Below are 21,649 nucleotides of genomic sequence, written 5' to 3'. Positions count from 1 at the left end.
TCCTCATAATTTCCTTTGGTGACATTGTAATTCTCGCGCCTGTACTCCACGGTAACGGATTTTTGTTTCACTAATTTCACTACACCTGTATTGAAGTGGAAGGGTATTCCTAGCCTAAGAGAGCTCCTTGCTTGAGCACGCTGTCCAACCTACTCTCCTTATCTCATAAACTTCCTTGTTCAGACACGCTTCAATCTGAGTATCATCCATGCTGGCTCCTGGTCGCACTGTTGTCTGAAGCGTTTGACATTCCGCTTCGAGTATCCGCGTAGGAGATTTCTCGATGCTGTGGTAAATATCATCGCCGAAGATATTGCGAAGAGCCTTCAAATCAGCCGCTTGGTAGGCCCAATAATCATTAGTCTCTGCACTGGTGATTGGTTTTTGCGTCCGATAAGAGACTTGCTGCAGGTTAGCGGGCTGAAGATCGCTGACAAGAAATTTTGGACGAACCGTGAGGGAAGAGCGACTCCATCAATAGCTTATACAGAGGGTTTCGATTGAACCCTCCTTTCTGAGCTATACTTCCTAACATTGCTCGAACGTCATTTCCGAGGTCAATCCTGTGTGTCAGGTCATGTTGGCGAAATTTTTCCAGATCAAAGCACTGGCAAGCTCTTGGTTGAATGGCCAGTATGAAAGGAATGAAAATGCGAGGGTAGTTCTCAAGAATTTCCGAATAAACTTTCTGGGCCTTCTTTTCATTGTATCGTACTTTGTATTCTTCTTTTGGACGAGGTGTCTTGCTACGTTCCAGTCGAGTTCCTAAGGGTTTAAGGGTTATAGAAACGCTTCAAGTTCTGGAAGCCGGCACGGCCCTTTAATTCCAGCCGACCTTAACAACAGCTGAACCTAGAGATCCAAAGATTGACCGGGCTATTCTAAATCAAGTGTGAAGAATGATGGATTTCAAATCTAATAGCCATTCAAGAACAAAGATGGGGTTAGCATTGTCTCATTAGGTGATAGAGATTTGATTGAGTAAACCTTAATCCTAAATGGGAATAGCCGGCCTCCTCAAAATACGATTATCATTTATTACCATTCCGTCGCGATCGAAAAGGATTGTTCTCCACCTGGTTCCTTGCTCGGCAGCTCTATCCGTTCCCACATTCGCGTTCTGCATCAAAGCCAAGCCGGATCAACCCTTTGACCATAATCCTCCCTTTGATTATGTATACCTTCCCAGCGAGCTATCTTCTCTCGCACATATCATACATCATAATTTCCTAACAATTCTGCATTTTTGTTCCCGTGTTTGCTTCCCATTCATCACATAAAATTAGCATACCAACCGCAACTTTCTCCCCTTACAACTCCTAGTGAACCTAACACCAACATAAGAATCCTTTAAACCATCAAAATGGCGGGACTTTCACAAGAAGATCACATCATTATCGAGAACCATCCTCTCACTATAACAGGCAGCATCATCATCAGATACAATTACCACGAACATGGAAGCCGGGAAGATCCATACAAACCGGTCTCCCATGGTGGGACCCAAGAATAAATACAGGCCATCAACATACCCCGGAACTATAACCATTGTCTGATTAGCCTTCGACATCTATCCAGAGACATACATCGAATGCTGCGGTATCGAACCCCCAGTGGTATGGTTATTATTGGTATTAAGCCACTGCGGTGATAATCACGCCATCCATGTCCAATTCCCCGCTGAAGGACCCGTTGCTGGGAGAGTATCTGTGTGGCTGCAGTTCAATTCTGTGGAATTTGATGGATCACTTCTATATGCTGGGACTCCGGCGTCGAACTCTGCAATGGAAGGGAGCTGAATGGAAACTGAACATGATGCTTGGGGAGGTTCTGATGCGGGCTGTGAGAATGAGAACGGAACTGTTCCAGCTCGTCTCGCCATTTCCTGTTCTCCAAGCTGCCAGTGCATAGCTTCAGCAGCCCTCCAGGGGATGGCCATCTCCTCTGCAATTTTCGCCCACATTCCCGACTTGAATCTGCTTGCTCTGTCAGTAGGCTAGCCTGTTATCATCAGAGATCACACCATTTTTACCTTTCATATAACAATGCTAGCTTGGTCTTGCGATCCTCGCTCCACTCACCCCGCCTCTCGAGGTAATTCTGGTAGTGCAGGCGACAGCTGATTGCACTTCGCCCGGGAAATTTCTTGCTGATATCTTCCCAACTCATTCCGCGCCCCCGAAGCTTGATGATCCGGACATCTTCTTCTGAGGACCATTTTGACTTCTTCTTGGGTAGAATTTGGCCATGGGAGCTATCAGTCTGGATATCAGGTGCCATTGGTTTGTTCTGGACTGAGTTTTGAATCTTAGACGCCATAGAGAAATCTGCGGTACTTTACGAGAAGAAAAGGGAAGATCAAGCGATGGAAACAAGGTGAGAGGAGAGCTGGCTTTATATGTCTTCAGATCCTCTGGTCTATGCTAATGTTCCCCTCTGGAGATGGATCTGTTCGTAGGCCCCGAGCCGGCCACTAGCTCAGCCAACGTATCTTGTAAACGGTGCGGTCTCTCACGATCGTTCCAGAGGGGAGATTCATATGACATCTACAGTACTCCCTCCACACTTCCCGTTGATATATGACTAGCGATGTTTACAAAGTTTGACTAACTTCCATCAATTATTGAACTACGACAGAAAAATCAAACAAGGCGGATCTCATCGAGATTCAGCGTTATAACAAGCCGCGTTGTCATCAGATACAATTACCGATAGAGAAACACGAAGAACAAAGAAAGAATAAAGCGCATTAGTCCTCACAGGTAGAATACCTGACGAGCGACCTCCACAAACATGAGAGCCGGGGAAGATATGTAGAAATCCGTCCCAGTCCGCCTGCCGAGAAGGGAAGCTCCAAATTCTCGTCAAACAAAACGCCAGTGACTTTCTCTACATGTGAAACTTGTACTTGCGCACCACCTTTCATCCATCAGTACAAGTTGACCAGGCAACTAACAAGAGGATGCGGGCAACAGAGAAGATGAATAGGCTTAATACCTCATCTCACCGCCTTGCTTGCAGGGATTCAGCAGAATGGGTGGTCAATAATGCTATCCCAGTGCTTGGTTATGTGCATATTTCAGTTTAAAGCATCGATTTCCGGGGCATGTTATGGTGTGACTCTTCCTGGTGAAGTAAACTTGAACAAGTCTTTGTGAGGTGCCCTGTTTTTGCTATACCAGATTCACCTGCGGATGACGATCATGCAGGTGACAATGTGCAAAGTGATAAGAGATATGACTTGCAGTTAGAACTAGTCAATAACAGATACAGAACTGTGATCACATTTTTGAAATTGAAAAACAATATTTCAATTGATACAAAACATTTGCAAATACAAGCTCTGAATTGATTCAATGTTCATCAATGTTTCAGCCACTCATTGAGCTTTACATTCAATTCAATACTATATCATTCTTAATCTAGGCATTGAAATAAGTTTTTATCTTACCAGGACATGTTATAGTGTGACTCCGCTCATGTGATTCAATTTGTATGAACTCAAAGTTTGCACTACTCTGGTTTGAATGAGCATGCAGGCTACAAATAAAATCACAAGCAGAGATGTATATAGAACTCTTTATAAAACTCTATAAAATCTTTATACTTGTTGATTTATAGTTACCATGTCTGCTGATTTAGTTTTTATCACAATTCAAGACACTAGCAGCCCGAACGGAATCGATGTTGTTGAAACTTACAGATAGAAAGATTCAATTAACAAAGAATCAGTGAAATGAGTTTTGAAAATTGAGCAGAAGAATGAATTCAATCTGAGCAGTTGTTAATGCAATGATTATTAAATTAAATCATTAAAGAAATGAAGACATCACTATCACAAATCAAATTCAAAATATAAAAAATTATCAATCAATAATTTCATCTATCTTGATGAATCTGAGGAGGAATCTTGCATTTATTTACATCAACTTCAAAGACTCAGATTTGAATTCTGAGCAAGTGTAAGAAATGGGCTACAAGAGTAATTACGAGAGTAGTGTGAAGTACGCACAAAGGATATTAAGAAGGTAGCAATCTCTATTGTTCAAAGCTAATCGCTGATCTCCTAAAATCCACGGATATCAGCAAGCATTATATAGATAATATTGCCATCGCCACGTATCTATCGCCACGTATCTATTTCCTAATATAGATATCTCCGTTGCGCCTATTACAGCAAGTTAAATGAAGAAAAAAACACACTCATATAAGATGTGAGGTGCTCTGTTCCCAGCATTCTCACATTATTTTTATATGAGCAATGGCCCTTCCACCGTCGAGTTGGAAGACGTCTGAAGGCATGTCAGACGGCATATTCGATTTCATAATTGACGATATGTACACTGAGTGAATATCTTTGCTATCTTCTAAAATACTTCAAACGCTGCAATCTTTAGAAAAAGAGGAGTCTTTAAATATATATGATATGTTTCAAGAATTAGTTTCAAGCTTATCGGAATCTGCGCCCGCCGACCAGAGAGGAACTCTCAACTCTTTTGGAAAAAGAGAGCACAGGGTCAAAAGCTCAGCATCTTCAATAGCATCAAACAGAGAGCAGCTATTTCAAGATTAAAAGAAACTTTTCTGTTTTACATCTGATATTGATAAAGTTAGATCCTGTCACCACGCACACAAATTCACTTGGTAGTAATGATATGATAACAACTCAACAAGGTGAGCAGCGACATTTTTATCCGATACTACTTAAATGTTAATGATACACAATAAAGATTGACTTGTAATGCACTCGTTTATTATTTCCTTATTATTATATTATCTTTGTTTATATCTTCGTCTATTCTTACCTCTTTCCATTATACTCTCGCTACCACTATTTCTATATGTATATATATATGGATGCATGTATTTCGCACATCTTCTTTCTCTTTCTTTTCCTCTTCAGCGATTAGCTACAACTACAACTACCACTACAACTACAACTACAACTTCAACTATACTACTACTATAATTATTATTATTATTATCTTCCACTACACTATATACTATCTTCTACTATTCACTCTTCACACTGTCATCACCCCTCACATGACTACAGGTCATGTAATTTCAGAATAAGTCTGCAACCTTTTCTATCAACAACATTAACTTTGATGTAGATCAACTTCCAAGTCTGTGAGATATGAGGTTTATTGCATCAGTTTATTCAACATATCAAACATGCGATAGCAATAGGGACGGCTCGCACACTGAACATAGTAGACCATTTAACAACAGAAATCAATCACAAATTTGTGATCACACACATCAGTCTTCAATGACCGATTGAGAGGGGTACATATACACAAATGCATCGGTGAGTAGTATTGCAGCGCTACTCAAACCCTTTAAAACAGCAGTTCAAAATAGCAAACTTTGAATACAGAAAAGATATCAAGATCTAGAGAAAACAGAGTGTTTAACTATACTGTTCTTAAAAAATGACACTCAGAATATCTTTCTCACAATTTTGTGTGTTAATAAGAATGAATACTGTCTCAATGACATTTATGAAATGGAATTTATAATGTTGTTCTAGACCTTGAAGTATACACTGACACCTCTGATGTATATAATATACTCAGATGAAATGTTAAATGATTGATACTCTGTTATAACTTTCTGATCGGATCGCTTTGCATTGTGATGTGTTGAATTGTCCCCGGTTTCCTTGTTGAGGATAGAGATATAATATCCCATAAAATATATTTTTCTATAAGTGTTGATTAGATCAAAAAAGTGGTTTGAGATGTTTTTTTCTTTTTACCTCACAAGCGCAATGTCATCTTTTTATGAAAACAATATATTTAGCTAGAGTTGGAAATAGAATCCACTAAATTATCTACTTATCACTATGGTTAGAAAATGTTTTGAGGAGTAAATGTAGAGTGCAACATCTTCAGAGATGAAATATTAGATTTTATAATTTTTTAATTGTGCTGTAATTTTTGCAAGCTGAAAGGGAGCAGAGAGGCAGAGAAAAAGAAAAGATTTGTAACATTATAAAAAAAAATGAGTGATCTTTGCAAAATACTTAGTCTGCTTCACATGTTGAATCACATGTCTCTTTCTCATTAAATTTTGTGATCAGATGACTCTTGAGCAGCAATGCATGGCGAATCATATATAAGAGTTATCTCAGCATGCTCAGTTTTTTTTTTTCTTGATATTTTCAGATTAGCACAATCAATTAAACTTCTTTAAACTTCTGCCAAGTCCTGCTAACATCTGAACTAATCAATTACTCCACATATGCTTACAACATAATATCTTTGCCATGCCCTTCGGGAGGCTTCTGAAACACGGGCGCTGCCCGTGTTTTCTCCGGGACGTTAAACCTATACATACATATATACATACTAAGAAGGAAAAGAAAGGGAAAAGAAAATGTGCAAAATACATACATTCATATATATATACATATAAACATAGCAGTAGTGAGAACATAATGGAAAGAGGTAAGAATAAGCAAATATAATATAATAAAAAAACAATAAATGAATGTATTACATTTTCATTCTTCTTCTTCTTCTCATTCTTCTTCTTCTTCTCATTTTTTTTCTTCTTCTCATTCTTCTTCTTCTTCTTCTTTTTCTTCTTCTTCTTCTTCTTCTTTTTCTTCTCTTTCTTCTTCTCATTCTTCTTCTTCTTCTTCTTCTTCTTCTTCTTCTTCTTCTTCTTTTTCTTCTCTTTCTTCTCATCATCAACTGGATTCTCATCATTATCCAGAACATCTGAAACAGATGGTTTGAACAGATAAAGATGTAGAGTAATTGAAGTTCTTTTACAAGATTGTGAAACAGTAGAATGATGGGTGTTGCAGGGCATTTTGACAGATTTGATGATAAAGGTGTGTATTTGATGATAAAGATGCATATTTTGAATAAATTGAATGATATTTGAATGATTCTAGAGATACATTGATATTTTGGTTATTTTTGTGGTGTTTTGCTACTACTTTTCAGGGGGGTGGATGGCGTAGTGGTAAGCGCTGTTCATGGAATGCTTTCTCAAGTAGGCACTTGGTGTTGGGGCCACCTCTGCTGAGACAAGAAGGTAGTGGGTTCGAATCCCACCCTCTCCAAAAGGATATTATCACATCTTGGTGGATATTGGGGGTACCCTTTCTTATCTCATTTCTATTGGTAACTGCCACTGCAGGGTGGAGCAATGTTCAACACTATGTATATAGTCTAGATGGATTCAGTATAGTGTGGGATCCTAAGGTGTTGTGATTCTTCCATGTCTACGGAGGGCGCTATCAAAGAATTGCGCCGCTCAGATTCCATTTATACCGCCAAGAAGCGCCACCACGTCTTAATGAGTAATAACATTTAGCTTCAAATCACCCCGCATTCTATTTATATGAGATTGCCACGTATTAAGAATGGATTCCTCTCTCTTCTCTAATTTCTCATCTCTGGCATCCCATCTGACAATTCATGACTGTTAAAATATATGGCACCCAATACCGATATTGCCACAAGAGCTCTTGTGGTGGCTCTTAAATCACCTTATTTTGGCAAGCCAAATGCTGAAATCACGGAAATCACCCAGATCTCAAAGAGTCAAATCAACTGTATATATAAACACACAATTGAACGTGGATTTAACCCTGAACTGCCTCATATTATACTTCGCGATGAATGGCTTAGAGATGCCTCCAAATCCGGCCGACCAACTCAGGGAAATGATAGCATTAAGGATGCTATTCTTGCAAAGGTTCAACATGATCGCTATGGACGAGAAAAGAGCTGTACTGATCTTGCCAATGAATTCAGTAATGAAGGAATTGAGATATCTTCTATGACTATATGGAGGATTCTTCGCAAAGCAGGCCTTCGAAAAACAAAGCCTACATGGAAGCCAGGACTCACTAAGAAGATGCGGTTAGATCGACTTCAATTCTGCCTGGAGCATAAGGATTGAACCTTGGAGGATTGGAAGAATGTCATATGGTCAGATGAAACCTCTGTTATTCTTCTTCATCGATGAGGTGGATATAGAATATGGCGTGCGCCTCATGAGGTGTATTCTCGAAGCTGTATATGTGAATGATGGAAGGGATCCTCTGAATTCATGTTCTGGGCCTGCTTCTCATATGACAAGAAGGGTCCATTACACTGTTGGAGCAGGGAAACCTTGCAGGAGCGTGCTCAATCCCTTGAGTATATTGAGACTTTAAACATGAAGATAGAACCTATAAAGAAGCAAGAATGGGAGCTCTCAAATGGCATACAAAGACTACAGATTGATTGTCAGCAGCCAGGTCAAAAACCAATATGGAAGTTCAAAAAAGCCACAGGCAAGCTATCTCGCGGAAAAGGTAGTGGAATTGATTGGTATTGCTATCAAGTTCAAATCCTCTTACCAAAGCTTTTCCCCTTTGCAAAAGAGTGTCAAATTGATCGTCTGAATACCATTGTGCAGGAGGATAAAGCCCCATCTCATGATCACTATATTCAATGTTATATGTACAACATTCATGGCATTCAACAGTTGCTTTGGTGTGGTAATTCGCCGGATCTCAATGCAATTGAAGCAGCTTGGCCTTGGATGAAGCGCAGAACGATGAAAAAGGGAGCTCCTAAGAATCACACAGAAGCAGTTAGAGTATGGGAGCAGGCATGGAAGGATCTGCCACAGGAGAAGATACAGGCATGGATTGAGCGGATTCCTGTACATATTCAAAAGATTATAGAGTTAGAAGGTGGCAATGAGTATAGAGAAGGAAGGCGGCACGGGCAGGTGGAGGAATAGAATACTCAACTGACTACGCGGGGTGGCGGATTGGCAGGCAGATTAAATCAAGATCTGAATATTCAGTATAATAACTCGAAAAGTATAGATTACCCTGTCCAGCGTAATATATGTACTGTACTTCACCATTCCAATATATACCGATGTAATTACAGGAAAAGCAAAGACGTGAACGGTCTGTCAAGAATGTTCAAGTCCACGATCGCCACCAGCTATATTTTTTGAACCGCTGGCTTTGATGGCATATTATTTTTCATCTCCCGCAGCGCATGCATAACATCGACCGGATTAGTTTTCTTCGTAGCTTTTTGGATTTCCGGATCCTTTGTGAGAGTTAGTTACGCAAATAGCGACAGGATGGGCACTTCCCCATAAATAGGATGAGGAATAGATGGGCGGGGTTGGCTTACGTTGAGCCTCATGAATACATTATGTAGCTGTTGGCCAGAGAGACGCAATTAGTTGGGTTTCCCTCGGGGTTTTACCAGTTCGTGAAGGACGAATATAGTGTGGTTGCGAGAGACGCATTCAAGGAAGTTAAAACAAAAACCCAAGGGAGGAGACATTCCGTACCTTCTCATCGCCGATGTTGAATTTACCCTGGGTTTCCTTATGTTTCTCTACGAACGCTTGTAGCTTTTTGATTGGTTCTGATTGAGATATTTCGAGGCAGAATTCCACGTTCTGCTTTGTGTATTCATGGCCGGGCTGCAAAAGCGTAGGTAAGTCACTCCTATGCTTCCTTATAGCTTACTTTGACTTAAAAATAATGGGATGAACATACATAGACCTTAGTATCGTCTGGAAGCCCAGCAAGAATATGATTCAGTGCATTATTCATTTGCTCAGCAGTTCCCTCAAAGAATCGGCCGCATCCTGTCAGGGTATTGTTCTATTAGTTTTAGAATACATCCACTCGATATCGGTTGGGCCGTTGTCAAGATGTATCTGGTCTGCACTCTATTCGAAACAACAAATATTAGACTAGCGTCGTAGTCACATACCTCCAATGAAAAGCGTATCTCCTGTAAATACAACTCGTTGGTCACCGTCTTCCGCAAAATAGCAGATGCTATCCTGGGTGTGACATGGCGTATGCAGAGCAGTCACTTGAACGCGTTCTCCTATTTTGAACGTTTCCCCGTGTTTGGGAGTCTTGGTGACGGACAAGCAATCTCTGCCCCCAATGATGGGCAGCTTGCCGAATTGCTCGAGCTGTATACGCAGAGAAGAGTAAGCACTTTAGCAGAATATATACAAAATTTATCATGCTTGCCATTAACGTCGAATGAAACGCACAATCCTCGCATTGCCACCGGCATGGTCAGGGTGACTGGAGAGAGTTTAGTTTACTTGAAGGTCCGCATTATTAAGGGGGAAGGATTTGGATTACTGACTGATGCGTATTTATAATTGCTTTGAGATTGATTTTGCCGCTATCAATATGGGATTGAAGAGTAGGAATGACCCTATGCAATGGAAATTGGTCAGTGCTTGATGAGCGAAAAAGCTTCTTTCCAGGCGTCAAGGAAAGTCGCATACTCTGGAGGATGTGCAGGGTCCACGATCATCGCATCCTTTGATACTTCATCGGATATTAGATAGGCATAATTATTGCCCGTTCCCGTCCCTGTTGGTTTATATATACTTTAGCTCTTTTGGTCTATGAGCAGCAGCAAGAGAGAGTTTCGGGCTGAACTTACACATGGGAATAGATTCGATATGCATTTTGCGTTTGAATACCGATATACCGGGTGTTGCCAACCGACTGAAAGTCCTGCCTGCAATCATGAGTTGTTGGGCTCCCTATCCCATTCGGTGTGATGTGGGAGACTTGTTATTGATGCAGTTACTTCTAAACATTGGTAATTGTGAGGGAATGATGGAGGAGGAATTACGTTAACCCGATCCGGGGCTATTCTTGCCCGAACCAACAAGCCCCTATTCTGCATTGCATGCAATTTTTTATCGCCTATATTATTACTACATTTGTACATTAAATACCATGGTGTTGTAAGTCGTATGGTGAGCTCACCGACGAAAAATTTTCCACCTAGGAAGATTGAAATTTTCTGTAGCATTGGCCTTCGAACATCCCAACCAACCGCTTGGTTTGACCAGTGTCCTGGGGAGTAAGGTTCATATGCATACTGTGTAGTATCACAGGATCCTAATGATGGATACTGGTACATTATGTACGTTTTCTAAACAACACCTATTGGTTTGTACTTCCAGTTTCTGTTTACATCCCATCCGTAATTCCGCAGCAAGTTCGAGTCCGAGTCCGCGTCCACCTCTGCAGGGTCCTCAAGGTCTGGTGCGACTGCCCTAACATCCGTGTCAAACTCTGAGGCACCATACCCGTTGCCTATCTTGGGCGTGTTTATATCCAGTTTATGTGAATATTGGTTAATCAAAGATCTGAGATGGCGGGCCCAATACCCGGTAGCATTGTGACAGGCTGCGTCAAGGTGACATGTTGAGAGGTACAGTCTCCTGGGCGTAGCCCACGTACTCGAGTTTAAGAGGTGGTCCAACCATAAATAAATCGCCTCGTTATATGGGTCTTCCTCCATAGCAGTGTTATCCTTATCGGCAAGGACACGAACTAACTCATCGCTTAGTGTGGTTAGAAATGTTGTCTGCTGTCGACATAGCTCCTTTAAAAATGCATCCCACGTCGAGAATGCACTTTCCATGGAACTTCCAAGACTGGAATAAGAATTAGCAAAGACGGCTTCTTTTCCATGAGGGTGTTAATACACTGACATTCTGCCAATTGGAACCAAAACACCGTGCTCCAAAAGCGTTTTGGAGACAGTCAGTTCTCCCTGCCGAAATCTGCAAATCAGAGCGACATTTTTTAAGCCCGGAAACGATTCCGATTTTCGGGAACGTCTTGTCGCATAGCTTTCACTCAGGCTGTTCTCGCCAAGGACCGCATTTTTCAATGTCCTTTGGACTTCATTTTTCGTGAATGGAAATACGCCATTTGGCTCTTGAACGTCCATGCCCGCATCGGCAACCTCGATATCCCCTAACCCGGCCCAATAAAATTCCCAAAGCCAATCCAGGGACCGGTGGGCTGCATTTCGAAGTACAGTAAGAGCGGGTAACTCCCTATGTGTTGCCTCGTGGCGCAGTTCCACAAATGAAGCTGGTAGGCCGAGTTCCATTGCCCTTTGGAACATAGTCTGTTTCCTCCCGTACAACTTCGAGTCAACTAGTCCGGTTACAAATCTGCGTTGCAAAGAGTAAGTAAGTAACCCGTGAACTTGTGGGGGCAAACGGCTAAATTGCCAAGAAGGGAATCGCTGAGAGTTAATATAGATATATATACACACATATATATATTGTTCGTTTGTTCGTTTGCTGAGACCAAAACAAAGTTTTAAAGGGAATGGAAAGCGATAGCCATCTTACCTGCAAAAAGCTGCTGAGTAAGTTGCTCGAATGGAAAAGATAGAATGCTTTCTTGCATCATCATCATGTAGTATAGCATCAGTTAATAATGCGGTCGCCTCTACTGCATGCGGCAGGTTCCCGCGCAATTTCCAAACCCAGACCTGGTGGAGGAACGTAGGGGGCCGGAGGTTAACATTGGAGGAAAATTAGAGGGAAAACAAATCAATTTGCATTTGAAATTATACACATACTGTCGAGCATGCTCTTGCACGCATATCTGCAGGTTCCCCATCTGTGGTCATCGAGGGGTAAAATTTGCTGCGGACGGATAATAGTTCAGACAGCTCTTTCCATGGAGTAAACTGAAGTTGAGGCATGTTGGTTTACGGCACCGTTTGACAGAAGACTAGGCGCAAAAGAAAAGGTACGCAAATAAAGCAAACCCGCGGGTATGTGGGACGAATGGAACGGTTGAGAAAAGTAATTTTGTCCGTGAAACTGTAATCGGTTCGGACGGGTCTTGGATAGTATTTTGGTGCCAGGAAGAAGAAACTGGATGCTCGTAGGGTGTAGGGTGCCGGGCTAAGATGAGTAAGTCACAACAAGTTGTTCATGGGTTCTTGGTAGATTCAAAAAGAAGAATGGTATCCCAAAAGGCGCAATCAACCTAAATTCCCATCGATGACTATCAGACGTTACTAGTCTGAAATCATAGCGGAACAAATAGGAATTAGCCACGTAAGATGAACCCACTGTAGATAAGCCAAAAACAGAGCTAACTTGCCCCTTTGTTCACCAGTCGTTAAAACAGTAACATTGGTTGTGACTGTATATTTATCGGTGCTTGCTGAAATCTTCGTGACGCGTGATGCGAAGGTTTGCAAATGAGGCGAAATTAGAGTTTGAACTAAAGTGAGCCTAAATGCTTGTTTGGCAGTGGAGCCAATCAGCGTAGAGAGTAAATGAGATTGCTACATTTTCATAATGTCAAAATGCTGAATGATTAACGATGCACACAGTTGCTCAAAACAATGTATTCTCTACATTCTAAAAATCGAGCGCTAAACGAGCACTCGAGGGCTAATGTTGCACGATTCCATTTTAAGGTTCAAAAAGTTCTAGCAGAATGATACGCTTTGTCCACGCTATGCAAAATGACGCTCAAAAATAACACCACGCCTAGAAAATAAAATAGATTCAAGAAGACACAAGGATCTAAAATTTTCTTCCGCCAATTCAGCCATACACAGAACCAGTGTAAGACGCTCCAAACAAATGAGAGGGGAAAGTCATGGACTGTTGGTTCGATTTTGTAATTACGAAATCTGAGTTCTGCTCATCTTGGAAGTAAAACGACTTGCCGGCCATATCTAGATGATAGACAGGGCTATTCTCTGGGTCATGTTGTTGAGAAGAAAAAATCCACGGCTCATTTTGTTGAAGGTAAGAAGACGTTTCAAAGGGGCTGTAGAATGGTTGCATTTTCTGCTCAACCTGGAGCTTGGGATCCTCTGGCGTTGATATTTCATCCTGCTCTTGGCTTGCTCTTCTTCGGATGCAGTCATCGTCATCACCATTTCCTTGGTCGTTCGCCATGTCGGATTTATCTCGGCTCTCTTCGTCATCGCTGTCGTCATCTTGCGAAGACTCAACGGCATCAGGGTCAAACGTTTCCTCCAATTTCAGTCCCTTGCCCCCAGAGGTTTTTAGCGATATTCGAGAATCTGTGTCGTTTCCCAGTCTCAAATAATTGTCCATTGAATAATCCCACTGAGGTAGTTCTTCAGGCTTATCGTATAATCCCACACCGACGAGTTCTTCGCCAGGTTCATCCCTATCCGGAACTAGGGGCGGAGTTTCAGGTTCACTATCATGGTTGTGGGTAGGAGGATTGTCCGGTGTCGAGAGAGCGGTTGGAGCTGTCGAGATACTCGCCATATCATTTGCCAACGGCATACTGTAGCAAGTTGAAGAGAGTAAGTAGTTTGTTGTAGGCGGGTCTGAAGAGAGCGATTCCATGATATAGATAGAGTTGCGATGAGAAATATCCAGTTGATAGTGCGGGAATTCCATTTGAGGATGTGTTGGACAGCCATAGTGATTCGTGGCGTATTCTTGAGTGTATAAACCATTGTTGTTCATATATGCAGGCGACATAAGCATTTCCTTGTGCTCATATGTTCCATCCTGGCATGTGGACGGTGGTCGAATATTGGGATATGTAACATTTGAACGCGTCGGAGAAGGTAACGAACTTGCTGGGCTTTCCCTTGGGACGGCCCGCAGTAGAGCAGAATGGAAAGACAGTTCGCGCATACTATTTCGAACAACACGACGCTGCCCATGACAACGGTTGAACATCATATCTCGCTTTCCAATCCGGCTAGGGCTATTATCAGCACTTGTAGTTTTAACTATGCGATGGTGAATTCGTCGTTGTGAAGTTGGGTCACCCTGGAAGGTAGTGAAGAATGGGACATTACTCGCTGAGCCCACAAACGAGGGCCGGTACCAACAGTTATCAGCCATGGTGAAAGACTATCATTCATTAGAAATTTAATTTCAACTTGAAAGAATGGACGAAAGAAAATATGTGGGATAAAGTTGAATATTAAAAGGCTACAAGGTCAGTATGTAAGCCGTGATTTCGGGGTTCGAGAAATGCACATGTAATGGGGAACCAGCCTAGGAGGTGAATCGAAAACCACTAGCTGTGCAAGTTTACAGATGGAATTCTCATGTCAAATAATATAAGGAAGTGAATAAATGGTCCGTTTCTGATACCAGAGATCTGGGCGGTTTGAGGATAGTGTCGTCAGAACCCCGACATCCGCCATGGTAGGGCAAGGCCCTTGGAAGCAGGGGAAATGACATGAAGGTGATGGGTCTAAAACAGCCGAGCTGTTGGTAGTCGGTCCCAAGATAGTCAAATCCGCAAAAAAAAGGTTCAGGAGACAAAAAACAAAAGCGAAGGTGGTATTATTTAGCAGCCGAGCACACGAAGTTTCGCGTTTGGGGTACCCTGAATATCAATTCAATGGATTAGCGAGAAGTGGTCTGGGGCCACAAGCCATCACCCACGTCTTCCTTGTAAGCATTCCGCGCAGAACTTGGATGCTGCATTCGGAGCCACTAAAACTTACTTGAGTCGATGGGCCCTGGTAATGGAACAGGGGTGGTTGACGCGCCAGAAATGTTCCGTGTTTGCAGACATCATACATACATGATGCCATTGTGGCATGCGGATTTAGCCTCTTGCACAGTACCTTTCCGTATTTCGTTACTGGTCTCGGAATTCAAGAGTGGAGCAGCCATTGCAAAAGAACAAAAAAATAATGTCTGTGTTAGGGTTTCCAAAACATCCAACACAAGTAATACGGGGAACTCCGCACTAGGTAACTAGACAATTGAGAAATGCGGTTGGCTTACTCCAACGAACACCTCGGCTTGCTAACTAGGGAAGGAACCAAGGAATGGCTCGCCTGAATCGAGCACATAATCATCTGCTCGAAACTCACGGTGTCATTCACCCAGATTACGGTGCATCTCTCTTTGGTTCCTCGGTGCTCAGCAGCATGTTACCAAACCTGTGCCACAGCTTTCTACTGTTTGATTCAACATGTTGGATATTCGAACCTGTCCCCACTACTGGCCCGTGAAGTCACAAGGAATGCGGCAACAGTGGGGGGAAAGAAAAAAGAAAAACATAAAAAAAACCAAAAAGCAACCAATAATAGAGCTAATGCGGAGCGATATGAGAGATACAGACTTTCTACGCAAAGATAACGCTTCGTTACAAACTTCCAATCGACCAGAAGGTTTTGGCTGATCTCTTTTGGCTTCATGATAGGGGCCGCACATGGTCTTAAAATGGCACGGAAGATGTGGCCCTATAAAAGAATATCATCGATCAAACCCTGTTCTGGATTCAAGGGGTGAGTCGTGGCGGTCAAGAGAGCCCTAAGCAACGAAGTTTTTCAGGGAAATTATGCAAACCTCGCATGGCGATAACTGATTACAGTACTCATTGATCAAAGACAAACAATCTCCAACTAGACTGGCTCTTCATCAGATTCAAGTCTTCGCAAACCGGCTCGCAGCGAATCCTCAGATATGCCGGAACTGATCAAGATCAAGGTTTGAACTCGAGTGATGCTCCATCAATGAATCTATGACTCCATAAGAACGGTGAGAGAGTTGAGAGAGTTGTGGGCGAACTACGAAGGACCTCTTGGGTGGGTCTATTTCTGGAACAGCAAGAATCCAAGGCAAGTTTCGTGACAATTACGGTACGATGGTCCGTTGATGGAACCATTAATTGCACCTAGGCTGATGGATTAGTGGTAAAGTGATACTTTATGGGGATTATAATTTAGGGGCGATTTAGGGCCGAACACTGTCATTATACCTAGAACTCAGTTGATCACACCAATATAATGCCCGATCATAAGCTCCAACCAGCCCAACATTGCAGCCTCCTGTTACATTATTTGTTCCTTGAAATTTGTGTCATGTGCAAAGGTTTCGTTCCACCGCTCCACAGCAGGAATCCCCACCGTAAATACTAGAGAATAGGATTCTGTTGGCCACCCGCCACTGGCACATTTTGGCGATGCGGTGGCTGGAGCCCTTAACGCAGTAAACTAGAGGTTTGCCAAACGTTGCTAAGAAGAACAGCCAGTTGCAACCGATATTCAGGGGTTTTCGTCTCGACCAGGGAAGCCCAGTCGGAAGGTATTCTTTCGGTATGAGCTCGGGCGCTGCGGAGCGCTGCGGAGCGCTCCGGAGTCAGCAAGTCGCCCAATTACTGCGTATAACAAAATAAAATACATTTTGTCCCCTCCTTTCGGCGCAATTCATCGCCGTTTGTCTGTTCATGTACCACGGTTACCAGCACCCAGCCATTGGCCAGTAATGGTGGGCACTGGAATTTCCCAATCTGCAGTTCGAGCCTAGTTGCCAAGAAGGGCAACTTGTGATGTACTCGTGGTATGAAAGGTTCTTGTCCTCATCGCAGGCTGAAGAAAAAATTCGCCTACGCTGGTGGATCATCTCAAGCCATTTTGAAAAGCCTTTCCTGGAGCGTCCCCGAAGCATGTCGCCAATCATGGCAAGTACGGTTTAGGAATGTATTGTCAAACGGATGGAGACCGACTTTCAGCTTGTGATTTGAAAATTATTATGATTATTCTTTTCTTTTTTTTGGACAGCTGGGGTCCAGGAAGCTCGACATGTCATGGTAATAATGTGTAGAAACCCTTGGCCCTTGGGTTTGCTGCAGTATCATGACTCATCAGCAGGACCATTAGAAATCCAACCTGAATTTATGCACTATTTATATCATTTGCATCCATTGCTGTGATGGGACCACCAGAAGGGTACTGATTGGCAGCCGAATTGATTGTTTTATGGGAATCATGACGATTATCCAGTCCTGCCTAACCTTGTCCAGATCTGGACCTAAAAACGATCCACTGTTTTACTTCAGTCCGGAACCTTTCGATAGGCGTATCGACACGCCACAGACTCCGCTTGGACTGGTCAATCAAACTGGGTTTTGCCGGAGTCTCCTCACAACAGCCCCGGATTTGAATTCTTGAGACAGGTAAACAAGCAACCTCCATCATGCAAACAAGGAGCTCAATTCTGGGACGTGTCCGTAAATCAGCCTTGACCCTACTTTGGTAACATGTAACCCTCAAATTGGGCTTGGTGGGCGCATCAAGCAGCATTGCCAAATCCAAATGTTGGCCATGGAAATTATGACTCGATGAGGCTGGCACCGCCAATCCTCCACCTACAGTGTTTGGTGCCATTATTGCGCACCAGGATGAGCTGAAGTGGAATCCGAATGTGTCGAGGACTTGGCTGCCTCTAATTAATAATTACAACTGATCAACATGAGTGGGCACCTTCGGCAATCGTTCCTCCATAGTATTATCTATACGACCAGTTGTCGCTCTTTGCTCCTAGTTTTTTGTTTTTCATCTGATCCCCGTGAGTGCTAGCCAAGGGATGAATTTTTGAACCACACACCAAATGCTCATTTCCAAATTAAGCAGGTTGATGAAGATTGAGGGTGATGAGGAGGAGTGTGAGATTGCATGTGTCATGTTGATATGTTAATTGAGGGAGTATCTAACGCGCTAAACGCAAAAATTCCCAGCCTCAAGGCTCCTGGGGCAAAAGCGCTCAGTTTCCCACCAGCGCCAACCGACAGGGGGTTGAACCATCCAATCCAATTCCCCCAACACAGACTTCTAGATCAATCAGCGGCATCACCGGCGCACAGTCCATTTTCCTCCCTCGTGAGAAATTGGCTCTGCCCAGTAGTAATGAGAATAGCGAGCGGAGCCAATCACAAATTTCAAGAGTTTCAGACTTCAAACAAGACTAATCGACCAGATGTCAGCACCAACTTCATTATTATTGGCTCACAACAATACTGTTGTCACAAGGCTCAAATGTTAGGCCACTGGGACAAAAGAGCTTGATCACCCAGTGCCATGCTGGTAGGAGTGGGGATGAACCAATCTAAACCCCCAAAATCAAAAATCCAGAGGACGTGCCGTCGGTAACTAACGATTCCCACCTGATGGCAACAGTTCCCTCAATGGAGCTCGAAAATTGTTCTTTGTCCTATCACAGATGATGTCCGCCAGAAAGGTGAGACGGGAAACCCGCAAGTTACAACTACTATCATCCGAGTTAACCCACCCAAACCTGATCAAAATCTTTGCAACCTTGGCCGAAGTTGGAAGCTGGTATCCCAGCCCAACCTTATTAGCTTTGCATATTGAAATGGGCCGCATGGGCCGTATTTTTCTTGGTCTTCGTCACATCGAGCGGTTACCGAACCACTGTGTGCTCCACATTTATTACGGAAGATACTTTGGAAGCACCGTGCTGAAAACCAGAGTTCTCGACTTTTACCTTTTATGCGTTGAAGCGATAGGCCCATGACCCAGTCCAGCGGTCCAGCACTCGAAATGTGAGTTTTCCGAGCGTGCGCAACTTGCATACGCATTCATGGTCCACCAGACTTCTAGGCGGCAAGATTTTCAACAGAAAAATCCGACTTATTTCATGAACTGAAAACGGTCACATCCTGTGTAAATGGTAGATGTTTGCGACGCCACTACTTCAATAATTCTCGGTTGTGATGCACGAAATGTCGTGATGGGAAGAGCATCCCCAGCCATTATCACGATACCTTGGGTTTGGCGAGCCAATTCATTTGATTCGGTGTGGACTGTGAGGATGAAAAAGAAACCACGTTACGAAAATCCCTTCAAAACATGGGCACTGTAAAATTGGACCGCGATGGACATATTTTATGCAACTCCACTTCCACACATAGACAACGCCTGAGGGCCAAGAGAGGAAATACGGCCTACTGCGCACACATTTTGTTTGGCCAGGATAAACATCACGACCAGCCGACGGAAATCCATGATTTTTCGTAATCGGTCATCGCAACATTGTCAAGGGTTTTCCATGGACATGGTTTTCACCCAGTCCGCTGCCGTAAATGCCTTTGTCTCAATGCCACCAATTTTCTGGGTCAGAGTGAGGGACAAGGATTCTTTGTCTCAAGCGAGTGATTTTCATAAAAATTCGGTCGATGATGAGGGATGATTCAACCCCCACCACCACTTACATGGCTCTGACTAGGGGCCATACTCTGGTCAGATAGCGCCTAGCTACTCACTCACTAGCATTCAACATGACCAAGAAGAAGGGTGACAAGCCTGCAAGCAGCACGAGACATGTGTCTTCCACATCAAACTTTCGCCGCATCAGAGGACATGTGCCAAAGCCAACGACTGCTTGTTCCCAGGCTCATTTTGCTTTCTTTTTCCTTTCGTTTCTTTTCTCTTTCCCCTCCCCAAAGGCGGTGTACGCAGTAATTTTTGAATGTTTACTTCAAAACTGGCTTAACACACGGCATCGCAGACATGGGCACACCTCCACTCCACTAATTTGCTCACGACATACCTGTAGAGGCTCCGCAACTCCTGCCCCTGCCGTGTTGGAGCAGCAATACAAAAACAACTGATACTCAGGCTTCTTAGAGTGTCGTCTGGAATGTGCAGGGTTCAAGCAACAGCATGAATGCATACTTCTTTCTAGAGTCTCATAACAGAGCGATGCGGCAAGAGGCTGACTAAACCACAGCGTTCAATCTCGACTACGCAGTGTAGATCTATCTGACTTTCAAGCCTGGCAGGTTCTTTTTCTCAACCAAGCTTGAAGCACTCAGTGATTGACAAGCCTTCCTTCGCTCAACCTTCTCCATTAAGACCCCGGCTGTTCTCGGAATGTTCCCTCCTGAGGACCCCTTAATGTTGTGTCCAGGTTAGAGATCGACAAAGTAATAAGTTTGCTCATGCATATCTCCCATCCCCAAAGGAACTTGCCTCATTCACCTTGCATGTCGCTCATGATCTTCTCCGAATATGACCCATCAGCCTCACCAACTCTATTGTCCGATGATCTTGAAAAGGTAAGGCCATGGATGCATCCTCTGGATAAGACCATATGATACGGCCCACATAGAAGTTACTGTTACCGATAGTTGAAGCACGTCCACAGAATTATCGTGAACGGATCCAGCTGTATTTGCAGGAATATGTCGACTACGGACTCTTTTTGATAGAACCCTGTAAACGATGTCTGGAAGCCTGAGCCCATGCTCGTGTGATGCATGAACAAACAAGTCTCTTCATGCACTCTATCTACCTCCATCATCTTCTAAGGTTACATGTAATGCTGATATCGATGCAAAATAGCTTCTGTCGAGACCGATCTGACAGGTACCAACAACTTCCATGCTTACTTGCATATTGTTGACAATGCTCATGCATAAATATAACTGACACCTGATGGAGGTGGAAGGAAATATTGGACCAAATGGGAACAGCCCCCAGATATCGAGACTGTAACTTTTAATTCACTCGCACTGAACTCTCAGAAAGAGCAGTCTACATGAGTGGAAATATCCCTTATAACTCCACATGTGGCTTCGCTTATTGACAAAATTCTCTTCGTCCTCAGAAGCCCCTCTACTTTTCTCTTGCAACCATTATCGGCCCCAGTTGATGCTTTCACCACAGAGCCCCACTTACAGGAACGACAAAAATAAAACCCTGTTTTGCTGGTAATTTTTCAGGCATCCTTCGCTGCTTTCATGCTACGACGTCAGAGGGCCTTTCTGTCCACCCCTTCCTTCGTTCATACCTGTGGAGACGAAAATTTCCGCTTTCACTTGCTTGCTACCTCCATGTCCATCCACCCCTCCATCTGCCCATTTATTCCTTGACAGTAACCGTGCCAAGCGCATCTCACTACCTCCCATTAGTGAGTGCGCCACACCGTAAAGGTAAGAACACCGCAATGGTAATAATTTGAAATAGGTATCTTTTGTATGTGATTCTCATATAAAGGATACCTATTTTCATTTTTATGAAAATCATGAATATGTGGG

The 21,649-nt window shown here is 43.1% G+C and overlaps 7 protein-coding genes and 1 pseudogene across 8 annotated transcripts in view; 4 read left to right on the top strand and 4 right to left on the bottom strand.

Moving 5' to 3' along the window:
• Positions 1-1,375: 1,375 nt before the first annotated feature.
• On the bottom strand, positions 1,376-2,280 carry HCAG_02534 (predicted protein; the record flags this gene model as incomplete). The annotated part of the gene is made up of 4 exons (XM_001542313.1): positions 1,376-1,415; positions 1,485-1,539; positions 1,750-1,976; positions 2,033-2,280. 4 exons carry the CDS (start codon positions 2,278-2,280, stop codon positions 1,376-1,378), a joined length of 570 nt encoding a protein of 189 aa, XP_001542363.1.
• A 3,907-nt stretch (positions 2,281-6,187) lies between these two features.
• On the bottom strand, positions 6,188-6,825 carry HCAG_02533 (predicted protein; the record flags this gene model as incomplete). Its single annotated transcript, XM_001542312.1, has 3 exons — positions 6,188-6,230; positions 6,261-6,335; positions 6,443-6,825. 3 exons carry the CDS (start codon positions 6,823-6,825, stop codon positions 6,188-6,190), a joined length of 501 nt encoding a protein of 166 aa, XP_001542362.1.
• Positions 6,826-6,964: 139 nt separating this feature from the next.
• On the top strand, positions 6,965-7,081 carry HCAG_09416 (annotated as a pseudogene). Its single transcript has one exon. The product of its transcript is annotated as a tRNA-OTHER (tRNA).
• A 374-nt stretch (positions 7,082-7,455) lies between these two features.
• On the top strand, positions 7,456-7,926 carry HCAG_02532 (predicted protein; the record flags this gene model as incomplete). Its single annotated transcript, XM_001542311.1, has 1 exon — positions 7,456-7,926. One exon carries the CDS (start codon positions 7,456-7,458, stop codon positions 7,924-7,926), a length of 471 nt encoding a protein of 156 aa, XP_001542361.1.
• Positions 7,927-8,227: 301 nt separating this feature from the next.
• HCAG_02531 (predicted protein) lies at positions 8,228-8,757 on the top strand (the record flags this gene model as incomplete). Its single annotated transcript, XM_001542310.1, has 2 exons — positions 8,228-8,323; positions 8,428-8,757. 2 exons carry the CDS (start codon positions 8,228-8,230, stop codon positions 8,755-8,757), a joined length of 426 nt encoding a protein of 141 aa, XP_001542360.1.
• Positions 8,758-9,045: 288 nt separating this feature from the next.
• HCAG_02530 (conserved hypothetical protein) lies at positions 9,046-10,485 on the bottom strand (the record flags this gene model as incomplete). The annotated part of the gene is made up of 8 exons (XM_001542309.1): positions 9,046-9,080; positions 9,168-9,174; positions 9,331-9,465; positions 9,542-9,633; positions 9,762-9,972; positions 10,057-10,090; positions 10,300-10,387; positions 10,461-10,485. The coding sequence occupies 8 exons, from the start codon at positions 10,483-10,485 to the stop codon at positions 9,046-9,048; spliced, it is 627 nt and encodes a 208-aa protein (XP_001542359.1).
• A 2,913-nt stretch (positions 10,486-13,398) lies between these two features.
• On the bottom strand, positions 13,399-14,691 carry HCAG_02529 (predicted protein; the record flags this gene model as incomplete). The annotated part of the gene is made up of 1 exon (XM_001542308.1): positions 13,399-14,691. The coding sequence occupies one exon, from the start codon at positions 14,689-14,691 to the stop codon at positions 13,399-13,401; it is 1,293 nt and encodes a 430-aa protein (XP_001542358.1).
• Positions 14,692-21,558: 6,867 nt separating this feature from the next.
• Positions 21,559-21,649, top strand: part of HCAG_02528 (predicted protein) — a gene marked incomplete at both ends in the record, with an annotated part of 567 nt that continues 476 nt past the window's right edge. Inside the window, one exon of the mRNA XM_001542307.1 lies at positions 21,559-21,561. Within this exon, the coding sequence (XP_001542357.1) occupies positions 21,559-21,561 (3 nt within the window). The remainder of the gene's footprint in view (positions 21,562-21,649) is intronic.

The sequence above is a fragment of the Histoplasma capsulatum genome, genomic scaffold (genome assembly GCF_000149585.1).
Source record: "Histoplasma capsulatum NAm1 scaffold_2 genomic scaffold, whole genome shotgun sequence".
In the NCBI taxonomy this organism is placed as follows: domain Eukaryota; kingdom Fungi; phylum Ascomycota; class Eurotiomycetes; order Onygenales; family Ajellomycetaceae; genus Histoplasma; species Histoplasma mississippiense.
The sequence above is the reverse complement of the archived record's forward strand: the minus strand, read 5'-3'. Positions and strand labels throughout refer to the sequence as shown.